At 48.4% G+C, this 12,514-nt stretch overlaps 1 protein-coding gene across 1 annotated transcript; it reads right to left on the bottom strand.

The window, feature by feature from the left end:
• Nucleotides 1-4,009: 4,009 nt before the first annotated feature.
• AP2S1 (adaptor related protein complex 2 subunit sigma 1) lies at nt 4,010-10,795 on the bottom strand. Its single transcript, XM_081961593.1, has 5 exons — nt 10,634-10,795; nt 8,237-8,386; nt 6,887-7,000; nt 5,435-5,494; nt 4,010-4,696 (listed from the first exon to the last, which is right to left on the bottom strand). The coding sequence occupies exons 1-5, from the start codon at nt 10,634-10,636 to the stop codon at nt 4,595-4,597; spliced, it is 429 nt and encodes a 142-aa protein (XP_081817719.1). The 5' UTR covers nt 10,637-10,795; the 3' UTR covers nt 4,010-4,594.
• Between the last annotated feature and the right edge of the window lie 1,719 nt (nt 10,796-12,514).

Raw genomic sequence — 12,514 nt, 5'->3', positions numbered from 1 at the left:
CGAGGGGGGGGGTTGGGGGGGTCAGGACATGGTTTGCCCATTTCTTGGCGGCTGCCCCTGGGATCCTGGCCTGTTGTCCCACATCACCTGCTTGCTTTGCCAAGAAAAGGCCGCGTCTGTTTTCAGGTAAAACCGGCTGATCAACAAACATTGCTGCCTGCGACGTGGCCCTTGCCAAGGAACCAGGATTAAAGGGGGCAGTGCGGTCTGCCCCTCCCTTGTTAGGGGCATCCTTGGGGGAATCTTCCCTAGACGTGCGGGGAGCCTTTGAAAAAGGTGTTGAAGAAACAGGCTGGATCCCAGGCAAGGCTGAAGAAGAGTCACCCAGGTAGGCATCTGTTATCCGTCCGTCTGTCTCTGATCTATCTCCTATATCTGTTTGTCTGCCAATCATTTTACCTTTTTCTCTCGGTGCTAGGGTATCATCTATATCAGGGTTTTCCAACCTTTGAGACTTGCAGACTTCAACTCCCAGAATTCCTCAGCCAACCTTGGCAACTTGAATGTCTCAGCCAGGAATTTGGGAGTTGAAGTCCACAAGTCTTCAAGTTGCCCAGGTTGGAGAACCCCTGATCTAGATCAGTGTTTCCCAACCTTGGCGACTTTAAGTCCTGTGGACTTCAACTCCCAGAATTCCCCAGCCAGCTATGCTGGCTGGGGGATTCTGGGCGTTGAAGTCCACAGGACTTAAAGTCGCCAAGGTTGGGAAACACTGATCTAGATCACCAATTTTCCATCTCTCTCTCTCATCTGTTTCTACCTATCATCTATTTATCAATAATTTATCTCATTTTGGTGTCATCTATCCGGTGTTATCTCTCTCTCTCTCTCTCTTCCTCTCTCTCATCTATTTATACTTTAAAATTGCCCATTTCCTTCACAGAGAATAAAAATGCTGCATCTGAAGATATTTCTAAAGATAAGCATGACAGCCGGGACTGGTTCTTTAAAGTGGGCATTTCCCCCTGCTGATGAATGAAAGGCGGCCTTGTCTTCTGCCCAGCTGCCTCCTCCTAGGAAGGCACATGGCTGGCCCCAATTCGTTGGCCTTGCAGAGAGTTTGGCCTGCTGCCTGGAGAGCGGCATCACTCAGTGACTTTAAGATGCATGGACTTCCGTTCCCAGAATTCCCCAGGCAGCAGGAGACGGTGAGTTCTAGCCCTGCCTTAGGCACAAAAGCTGGCTCTGTAATTTTCAGCCAATCACGAAGAGACTGTGAGTTCTAGTCCCGCCTTAGACATGAAAGCCCACTGGGTGACTTTGGGCCAATCACCAGGAGACTGAGTTCTAGTCCCACCTTAACAAAATGATTACTTACTAATTAATAACGGCAGGATAAAAATGGAATAAATACAATAGAACAATGCACCAAACCAAGAGAAAATGCAGCTCTGCTTCACCCTGTCATTTATTTATTTTTAAAAAAGGAACTGTTATTGTTTCTAAAGTAAATGCTGAACATCGGCCCTAAATGGAAAATTATAAGCTGTTTTAACACTAGGTAAGCAGCTAACAGAGATAAAAGAGAGCTCAGGCTAGCAAAAACTAGGTTATGGTTAAACTGGTGACGTCACACAGGTGAACCGTACAAGGTGAATGTCTGTGAGAGGAAGCTGTGTCATCCCTTGTGCATAAAGGGATAAAAAGCTTTGTAAACATGTGAATACATTTTTTCCTGCTTCCAAGTTATAGTCTCGAGTAGTTCCACCTGCGAACCTCTAGTTTCTAACAGCCCTGAACTTACACCTAGCCTACTCCTGGGATGGGCAACCTATGGCACACGTGCTGGAAGTGGCATGCAGAGCCATCTCTCCGGGCACGCTAGCCGCCACCCGTTGCTCTTCGGCTTCGCATGCGCACCTGGCCTTCGCAGCCACGGGAACGCTGGAAACCGGAAAAGCAGCTCCCTGGTGCGCCCGTGCGCTGGGAAGCTGAGCCACTGGCACGCATGCGCACTGGCCACCTGGTCTTCACACGTGCATGCACACCAGAAAACGGAAGAGCAGGTGACCAGCATACGTGCGCACACCGGGAACAGGAAGACCAGCTCCCCAGCGCATGCATGCACCCCGGGGAACTGCTCGTCTTGTTTTTGCCGCTCCCGTTTCAGCATTCGGTGCCGAAAAGGTTTGCCAACACTGCCCTAGACCCTTGATAGTGAACCTATGGCACACGTGCCAGAGGTGGCACGCAGAGCACTCTCTGTGGGCACGTGTGCTGTTGCCAGCTGCTCTTCAGTGCCAGCCAGTTGGTCTTCACAGCCTGAAAACAGCCACAAAAACTGACGTTTTCCGGGAGCCTATTTCAGGCCGTTTTCAGGCTGATTTTGGGGCTATTTTTGGCCCCCAAAAACAGCCCAAAACTGCCTGAGAAACACCCCAAAATGGCCTGAAAACAGCCTGAAAACGGCCAAAAAACAAGCATGCACACACCAACCAGCTGGTCTTCGGGTTTCTGGCATTCTGGTGTGGGCACATGCACGCCCGTTCCGGTTTGGCCACATGGTGCCGGAAAGGTTCGCCATCAGTGGCCTCGTCCATCTTGGCTTGTTCAAATCCTGGGGATTGGGAGGGATGCATGAGCAGGCTCAGGAAAACTCCACCCGCAGGGTAGGCAAAGTATTAAAAAGCGCCCCCTGGTGGCCCCCAATCCTCCACCCGAGCAAACCTGGTGGCCGGTTGCAAGGTAGAAGGACGGAGCTGATCGACAGCCAGAGGACACCTTTGGTTTGCCCACCCTCCGTCCTACTGCAGGGGTAACACGGAAGGCAAGTGGCCCCCCCAGGCAGGCATTTTACAGCCGACTGAGCCTCCGGAGGAACAATTTCGGAGAGGCAAAAGTCCGGTCATTGCGACCTCGGCAGAGTTCTACGCTTGCTGCGTTGGCAGGCAGAGACGGGAGACGCCCGTCTGGTCTGTGGCACACATCATTATATTAGTATGAGCAATATAAGGATGGCAGGTTCCTCCTCAGGTGGCAGGCCGAGGCTTCTGCTATCGAGGGCGAAGGTTAATTCTATTTAGGAATTTCGAATTCATTCTATTTATTGACTCTGGGAAAAGATCACTGTCTTGCCAGGAGAAAGCCAGGTGTCTGCATGGCCCACCTAACCATGGTTAACTGGTTGGGATTTCGCCCGCCTCATTTCCTTTTCTTTTTAAAAAACATGTTTCTTATTTTCATCTTCTATAATATTCTTTTCCCCATGACAGGGTTGCATGACAGGGAGATGGGTGGAAAATCAATGTAATATTTTTATGGAACTCTTATGCTAAGAAATCAGCTGGTATTTGAAATAGACGACTTGTAGCTCTGGTTTTAGATTTTGGCCGTGGTTTTCTCTCCAAGCTTGTTTCGATTTAGTTTCCGAACATTTCGTTGCCAGCCTGGGTAATGTCATCAGCTGCCAGACCTCTAGTATCTCAGAGCAAGGGTGCCCCGCATTGCCAACTTTTAAGGCTTGTGTCCCAAAGGTGCTTTTTCAAGAGGCAACTGGACTTTATTTTTCCTTGAAGTTGTTTCACTTCTCATCCAAGAAGCTTCTTCAGTTCTTCAACTCCCAGAATTCCCCAGCCAGCTTGCCTCATGCTGGTTGGGGAATTCTGGGAGTCGAAGTCCACACATCCTCAAACATGCTATTGGGAGACTACTGGGAGCTGAAGGCCATACAGGTTAAAAGTTCCTGACATTTTGGTCCTTTATTTCCTTATTAAATTTAATTTTGGTTGAGAAACTCGGCCTTGGACTAATTTATTTTTCCCCTTTCAGGTCCAGCAAGGAGAAAGAGGCATAAAAGGAGTGGAAGACTGCCAAATTTTACAGAAAGGGTTCATAAATTTTGGCAACATGGTGCTCCCTTTTGTCTAGCAGTTCTCGGTCTGGCACATAGAAAACACCGAAACAAAAACGTAATTAATTGGATCTGTTCGATTCATGGAGGTGAACGTGGGCTGGGGAGGGGGCGCTGCATTGTCCCCCCCAGAAATAGGCCAGGATTTAAATGAGCAACTTCTCTCTTTTCAGTGTTGGATGGATGATTTATTTCAAGACACCGCTTTACTGGCAGTTGAATCGCTCAAATCCATTTATTACAGGTGCCTGTAGTCACACACAGACACACACACACACAGACAGACATGGTCCCTCTTCTGCAGATGCAGCACAACACATTGACATGGATGGCCAGAAGGGGAGGGGGCAGCAGACCAGCAACAGGGAGAGTGGAGAGCAGTGGGAGATCAAATGGCAAGGATAGGTGGGTGGGTGGCAGGGAGGATAGGAGTTCCCTCCTCTCCAAATCCTCCCCTCCCCCCCTTGACCAAAGAGGCGAGCCAGCCCCAATATGCCAGCTCTCTCTCTTCCACAGGCACCCCACTTCCCAGGCAGGGAGGGGGACCAACGGAAGAGACACCCCAACGGAGCCCCTTCCCCAAACGCTTCCTCCCTGCCAGCCTTCAGCTCTGGGTTACGGAGCGAGCAAATCTGTGATTCGGGTTGCTGGAGGGGAAGAGAGGAAGGGCTGGCAGGAAGCAGCTGGGTCGGTGGAAGAAGAGGACCCCAAAGAGGCAGCGGATGAGACACCCACCCACCCAAATCATTCCAACGACTGCAGCATCAGCAGCTGCTTCAACACCTTTGTCTGGCTCGTTTCCCGGATTTCCCCAGCAAGGAACATCTCGTCCACCACCGTGTAGACCTGCAAAGGAGCAGAGGGGGATGCTGAAATGGGGAAGGGGGCAAAGGGTCCCACGCAGAAGGCCCCCACCGAGAATGGTCGCCGGCCTGAGAGCAGCTTATCGGGAGTCTGTCCAGCTGAGTGGCCTTGAATGAGCGGCAAATAAGCAAATTTGATAAATTTGCATCTTTTGCATCCTGTTCGCTGAAGAATTTCAGCTTTTCCTGCTGTGGCCCCCGCCCTCTGGAAAACAGGCCATCCTCCACTTACAACCACAAGGGAGTCCCCAAATTCCATGCTAAGCGAGACGGATGTTGAGTTTTACCCGGCTATCCGACCTTGCTTTTCACCGTTGTTAAGTGACTCACTGCATGGATTAAGTTAGTAACAAGGTTCTTAAGCAAATCTGCTTTTCCTGCTTGTTAAAAGGTCGCAAATGGGGATCACGTGACCCTGGGATATGCCATCGCCATAAATACGAGTCAGTTTTCAAAACATCTTGCGGAGCTCTAGTTGGCTGGAAACGGACTGGTCACGGGGGTGGGGAGAAGGGATGGGGTGGGGGTGGGGGGTCAAACCTACACCTTATTTTTGTATCCACCAAGCTGGTTTGACTTTCCTGCAGCCAACATCCTTAGTAAAAGAGCCCTTTGCCTTAACCCAACGGAGTCAAGGGTTTCTCTTTGCTGAAGGATCAGATTGGGGCAGGTCTGACACCAAACGGTTGCCTTCAAAACAAGTCAAGTCATGAACTCCCACCTTGTAGAAGTTGAAGACCAGGTCGAGCTCGCAGACGTTGTGAAAGTACTCGTTCAAAACCTGAGGAGAGAGAAGAGGGAGGTTGGAGGGGATACCTCAGCCCTGCGCAAGAGATCCCACTTGAAACCCTGAGGAGGAGGAGGAAGTGGGATGCAACCCCGGTGGCCAAGAACACCTTGCCAGGTACATTGTTGGCAGGGAGAGGACATGCTGTTCCTGCGAGAGGCACCAGGAACACGGTGAGCCCGTTTTATGGACTAGTTCTTTTCTGCGGGGATCAAAGGCGAAGAGAAGATGGGGAGGAGAAACTGGTCGGGGTCACAAGTAATGGAAAAAGCTCTGCACAGTCTCAGCGTCAGAAGAGGAGCAATAGCCCTTAGACTTATATCCCGCTTCACAGGGCTTTCCAGCCCTCTAAGCAGTTTACAGAGTCAGCCTCTTTCCCCCCAACAATCTGGGTCCTCATTTGACGCACCTCGGAAGGACGGAAGGCTGAGTCAACCTTCAGCTGGTCAGGATTGAACTCTAGACTGTGGGCAGAGCTTGCCTGCAATTCTGCATTCTAACCACTGTGCAGGAAGGAAGGAAGGAAGGAAGGAAGGAAGGAAGGAAGGAAGGAAGGAAGGAAGGAAGGAAGGAAGGAAGGAAGGAAAATAGCCCTTAGACTTATATCTCACTTCATAGGGCTTTCCAGCCTTCTAAGTGGTTTACAGAGACAGCCTCTGGCCCCCAACAATCTGGGTCCTCAGTTTACCAACCTTGGAAGGACGGAAGGCTGAGTCAACCTTGAGCTGGTCAGGATCGAACTCCTGGCAGTGGGCAGAGTTAGCCTACAATCCTGCATTCTAACCTCTGTGCCACCGCAGCTCTTCTAGCAACAAGGAGTGAGAAGCTGCCACCTTATTTCTATTACTATACTATTACTATAACCCATGCCCTGTCAGGTCGTTTCAGAGATTCAAGTAGCCCTCAACTTACAACTTGAGCCCAACATTTCTGTCGCTAAGCGAAGCAGCTGTTCAATGAGTTTTATCCCCCATTTACAACCTTTCTGGTCACCATCGTTAAGTGAATCACTGCGGTTTAGTGACACGGTTATTAAGTGAATCTGGCTTCCCCGTTAACTTTGCTCGTCAGAAGGTCGCAAAAGAAGATCACGCAATCCTGGGACATTATAATCATCATAAACACGAGTCAGTCTGTCATTTTGATCACGTAACGCTGGGAATGCTGCAATGGTCATAAGTATGAAAAGCACATTCTAACTTCGAATGGTCACTAAGCAAACTGTTGTAATTTGAGGACTGCCTGCGTCATTCTTTTATCCACTCATCCAGAAGGGTAGTATTTCAGACACGGCTTCGAAGCCAAGACAGATGTTGACAGGGCTGCCGGGGTGTGTGTGTGTGTGTGACACAGGCCTGCTTTGCAGCTGGACAGGCCCACACTCACCTCCACAAAGTTGTGAATGGCCTCGAGATAAGCTAAATTGTTGTCGTTCACGTCCACGCAGATGCAGAAGTAGAGCCCCGCGTAACGTCGGTAGATGATCTTGAAGTTTCGGAACTGGAGAGAGGAAAGCAAACCACCATCAGGGGAGAGGAAACCAACATTGGCGCTCGTTTGCTGGTCAAGGATGGGGGAAGGCTGGCCTTATCTGGTGGGTCCACCATCAAACCAGGATCCCCTTCCCAACACACATACACACACAAATATCTTGATGGAATCAGCCCTTTGGTTAAATGGCTCACAGGCAACCGTGGGCTTCACCAGCCTTATCCTTCCGTCTCTCGGCTTTTATTGATGGTATGTCACATTTCATATTTCAGTGAAAAAGGAGCCCGGGAGTAAAATTCAACGCATAGAATATCGAAATCTTCACAGGAAGATTACAAATGTGTGCCTAAGCCGTAAATATAATTCTTTTTACTTCATTTATCGCAGCTGGGAAATCAGCGAAATAAATCTCCATTGTAGGCACATTTTGACACAGACACTAAGTGTTGGGGAGTGGGATTGTTGACCCCACCGTCACAATTCGGGGCTGGCATTTTGTCATGATGGAGGACATGGTGTCCACAAGTATCTGCTGGCTTGAGAAGGTTTGATGAGGTCTTCTAAAGCAGGAGTCGACAACCTTGGCAACTTTAATACTTATGGAAGTAGAACTCCCAGAATTCCTCTGGGAGTTCTACTACTTGACTTTGGCCAATGGAGGGAGGTGGGGAGTTTGAAAGGTAAAGGTTCCCCTCGCACGTATGTGCTAGTCATTCCCGACTCCAGGGGGCGCTGCTCATCTCCGTTTCGAAGCCGAAGAGCCAGCGCTGTCCGAAGACGTCTCCGTGGTCATGTGGCCGGCATGACTAAATGCCAAAGGCGCACGGAACGCTGTTCCCTTCCCACCAAAGGTGGTGCCTATTTTTCTACTCGCATTTTTTACGTGCTTTCGAACGGCTAGGTTGGCAGAAGCTGGGACAAGTCACAGAAGCTCACTCCGTTACGCGGCACTAGGGATTTGAACCACTGAACTGCTGACCTTTCTGATTGATAAGCTCAGCATTTTAGCCACTGAGCCACCACGTCCCCTTGAGTTCCAGTTTCATCTTAAGCATGAAAGCCGGATGGGGGGCTTTGGGCCAGTCATGCTCTCTCTCAGCCCAACCTACCTCACAGGGTTGTTGTTGTAGGGAAAACAGGAGGAAGGATTATGATGTATATTCATTGCCTTGAGTTATTTGGATAAACAACAAAGGCAGGATAAAAAAAAAACCTAATCAATAAATAAGGCCAGAAAGGTACTACCTCCACAAAATTTGTGTGCTTGGCATCTCGGACGGTAACCACTGCGTGCACCTCCTCAATCAGCTTTTGCTTCTCGTCATCGTCAAACTGCATGTACCACTTGGCCAGACGAGTTTTGCCGGCCCGGTTCTGAATCAGGATGAAGCGGATCTGTAAAAGAGGATCAACAAACATGCCCTGAATCCAAACATCGTTTATCTGCCAGCAGTGAGAGGCTCCCACTTGCAACACAGAACTCCTGAGGGTGCAGGGATCCTCTAGCTCACATCAGGGGTGTTTTTTCTCTCTGGTGGGAGCAGTCTATTAGGACAACCTGGTCTACCCAATAATGGGACGGAGGAGCATACGGGGCTTCAGCTTTTGCCTTTCAGCCTCAATCCAGGGGCTTTCGCGACAAAACCATTTTTTTGTGTTAAAATGTATGTTTTTAACTGACAAAAGAAATAAAGGGAGAGTAGTATAGATCTATTTCAAGCTGTTTAGCTCTCATCTTTAGCTCTCATACTTGTATTTTTAGACTTATATTGTTTTTATTTGTTTCCTAGCATGATTTGATAGCTTATTGGTAACCTTGACTATCACTAAATCTTGTGTCTTATGAGTCTTGATGAATGTGTTTTATTTTTCTTTATGTACGAGAGCATCTGCACCAAAGACAAATTCCTTGTGTGTCCAATCACACTTGGCCAATAAAGAATTCTATTCTATTCTATCCATTCTATTCTAATTCTATTTCCATTCCATTCCCTATTCTATTCTGTTATGTTCCTATTCCTATTCTAATTCTATTTCCATTCCCTATTCTATTCTATTCTATTCTATTCTATTCTATTCTATATAAAGCAGGGGTCTCCAACCTTGGCAACTTTAAGACTTGAATTCTGAGAGTTAAAGTCCACAAGTCTTAAAGTTGCTGATCTAAAGGGTGGGACTAGCTGATGAGAGCTAAATAGCTTGAAATAGATCTATGCTAGTCTCTATTTCTTTTGTCGGTAAAACCTAAATTTAACACTAACATCAGGCGCCTGCAATAAAACCATTTGTTTCCTCTTTGGTCTCCATTTAGCAGATCTAATTACTGCCTGCTTTCTTTTGCCACCTTTTGCTGCATGAATTGTATACTGGAGAAAGGGGCATTTCCCCATCCCACCCCTCAAAAGGATTGCAAAAACCTTGCTAGCCTGACCCCATTTTTTTTTGCTTAGCTCCGTTTTCCAACTGTGGAGCTTAGATAGGGAAGTGACCCACCCTAAACAAGAAAGCCAGCCCAGCACAAACAGCAAAAAGGCCAACAGTTTGTGATCTCTTACAACACCACAAAATACATGTTTTCTTTTGATTCCAGGAATAAGGCAAGCAGATTTATGTCCTGGTTAATCAGGAAACAGCCACTTTGCAAGAAAGTAGCACAGCAACGACTTCTTTGCCAAATTTTAAAAAAGGTGTTTTTTTGCAGGGATGTGGGTGTTAAGATCAAGGGAATTTTCCCAATATAGGTAGTCCTTGACTTACAACAATTCATTTAGCGACCGTTCAAAGATACAGCGGCCCGGAACAAAAGTGACCTATGAACGATTTTCACACTTACGACCATTGCAACATCCCCATAGTCATGTGATCAAGATTCAGACGCTTGGCCACTGACTCATATTTATGACGGTCGCAGTATCCCGGGGTTACATGGACCCCTCTTTTGCGACCTTCTGGCAAGCAAAACTCCACGGGGAAGCCAGATTCAATTAACAAACTAACTTAGAAACAGCATTGATTCATTTAACCACTGGGGCAAGAATGGTCGTAAAATGGAGCAAAACTCAAGCCAACAAATGTCCTGCTTAACCACAAAAATTTGGGCCGAATTGTGGTCCTAAGTCAAGGACTTCCTTTAGGTTGGATTTCACTGCTTCTACATTTTTTATCATGTTGGCTGGGGAAGAGGGGGGGACGGGACATCCCTAGCAAAATATCATTAGCCTACCTTTCAGGGCTGTTGTACAGATCCAGGACAGGAGGGGGGGTTGCCCCTAGCCCCCTTTCTGAGCCTCATTTACCCCAGGGATTCCACCCCAACCCCCAGAGTCTCTGCTGGTTGACAGATTTTGTGATAAATGGGAATAAAGTTTATTATTTTGGCTGCTGGAAACTGGGGGGGGGGGAGACGCAGGGAAGGGGGAGGATTGGGGAATCTACGCTTGGGTGGCCCCTAGAAATATGACATGGCCTGAGGGGGCTTATGGCCACGCTGAGCCCCCCCCAGTCGCTCCGCCCGACCAAAATAAAGGCATTATTAGGGTTTATTACGACCCCAAGCAAGAATCCCCCCCACGTTTCTTTCCCTCCCCCACTGCTCCAGTGACCCCCCCCGCCTCCTTTAAAGAGACTCCCGCCCCTCCTTACCATGATGGCCCCCGAGTCTCCCTCCTACCGCTGCTGCCCGCAGAGCCCCCGGGAAGCTGCTTCAGCCCCCCGACTCTATTCTGCCTTCCTACGGGATATCCGACAGGGCGGCTGCCAAGCGCTCAGCCCGCCGGGAATTGTAGTCTAAAGGAGGGAAGGAACCGGAAGAGCGCCTAGGAATGGAGGAACTCCCGTCAGGCTTTGCGCAGGCAAGGAGCCTATAGGGTTGTTTTCCCGGCCGTGCGGACCACGCGACGGCTGCGCTGCATGCCGGAAGCTGTAATTTCTTTGGTTTGTTGGGGGGAAGGTGCCGGTTGCCTCCAGTAGGGGGAGCCCGTGTTCCGCGAGGTTCACGCGAAGCCGGGGACTCGTGTGGCAGAAGAAAGCTGAGCGAATGATGCCCCTGGCGCTGCCCGGCCCGGACTTGAGCCCCAGGCTCAGTCGGGCCTTGTAGGCCCAAGGTTTCGGAGCCCTAACGCAAGAGGGTGCTGTGGTCTAGAGGGAATAAGAGAAATGTCACAGTGATGGATTTCTAGCTTGAGAACTTCATAAACTTTTAACATCCCATGCATAGGAACAAGATAACAATAAACTCAAATAATGGAGGTGGGCCGTTGTTGAGCATCTCCTGCCCCAAAGGGTATTTCTTTTGTCAGCCTCAAGAACAATTTGGTTCCCCAGGGCTTCAGCAAGTCCAAAACTGCTGTTACTTCCATTTGAATGTAGACTCCTGGTATTGTGTACTACAGGTAGTCCTTGACTTACAACTGCTTGTTTAGTGGCCGTTCAAAGCTACAACGGCACTGAAAACAGTGACTTATGACCATTTTCACACTTACGACCCTTGAAGCGTCCTCATCACAGAACTATTTGGACACTTGGCAATTGACACATATTTATGACAGTTGCAGTGCCCTGGGGTCAACCCCTTTTGTGACTTTCTGACAAGCAAAGACAATGGGGAAGCCGGATTCTGTGCGACTAACTTTGTAGGGATACACTTAACAACTGTGGCAAATAAAGTTGTAAAATGAGGCAAAACACATTTAACAACTCTCTTGCTTAGCAATGGAAATTTTGGACTCCATTGTGGCCATAAGTCGAGGATTACCTGTAGCCACTTCTGGGCACCATCCCACAATTCCCTCCTTACCTTCATTAGAGGGTGGGTTTGCAAATCATCAGGAAGGAATGGCCTATATATCTATATTAATTTGCCTTGTAATGAATATTTTAATCATAAGTAGTCCTCTGCTTATGTCTATAACGGAACCTGCCCATCATGGTTGTAAATCATCACATTTGTCACATCTATATGACTGATGCAATTTTACGATTTTTTTTAGCAACTTTAACAAATCAATGAGCTGGTTTTGCTATAAACTGGAAATGAGTGTTGGTTTCCTGCAAAACCATCGTAGAACGCAGTCATCTGAACACAGGATACTGCAAATGACTGTAAATGTAGGCCAGTGGCTGACACTTAAAACAAATGGCCATAAGTCCAGGATTGCCTGAATTAAGCATTCTGAGAAACATGGGAGTGCAGCTTCCTGAAACGTTGTGGTAAGTACGAAGCTAGGTGGATGGGAGTGGGCATCATAACCGCTTTGCCAAGATTGTGATTCTTGGCATCACCTGGGGAATTCTGGGAGATTTGGGGCCCTGTTCTGAAATGAGTTTGGAAGAGACCACACTTCATGGCAGAACACAAAGTCCTCATCATCTGCCATTAAAAAGACCAAGGAAAGACTGTGTGAAATCCCATTCCAGAGCTGAAGTCCATCTCTTTTGGAGGGCAGCTGGGAGAGGCAGAGTCTCAGGTCCCAGCCACAACTTTGTGCCATCTGGAATGTCACTTGCCCTCCATAGAATGCCCAT

This window comes from Natrix helvetica (assembly GCF_964273705.1).
Source record: "Natrix helvetica genome assembly, chromosome: 9".
In the NCBI taxonomy this organism is placed as follows: domain Eukaryota; kingdom Metazoa; phylum Chordata; class Lepidosauria; order Squamata; family Natricidae; genus Natrix; species Natrix helvetica.
The sequence above is the reverse complement of the archived record's forward strand: the minus strand, read 5'-3'. Positions and strand labels throughout refer to the sequence as shown.

Bases quoted from the DNA above. Each gene is read 5' to 3' on its own strand.
- AP2S1 (XM_081961593.1), bottom strand. The intron at 5,495-6,886 runs GTGAGTGTGGGC...CTCTCTCCTCAG, and splicing joins CCATTCACAACTTTGTGGAG to GTTTTGAACGAGTACTTTCA. The intron at 4,697-5,434 runs GTGGGAGTTCAT...GCTCCTTTGCAG, and splicing joins TGGTCTTCAACTTCTACAAG to GTCTACACGGTGGTGGACGA.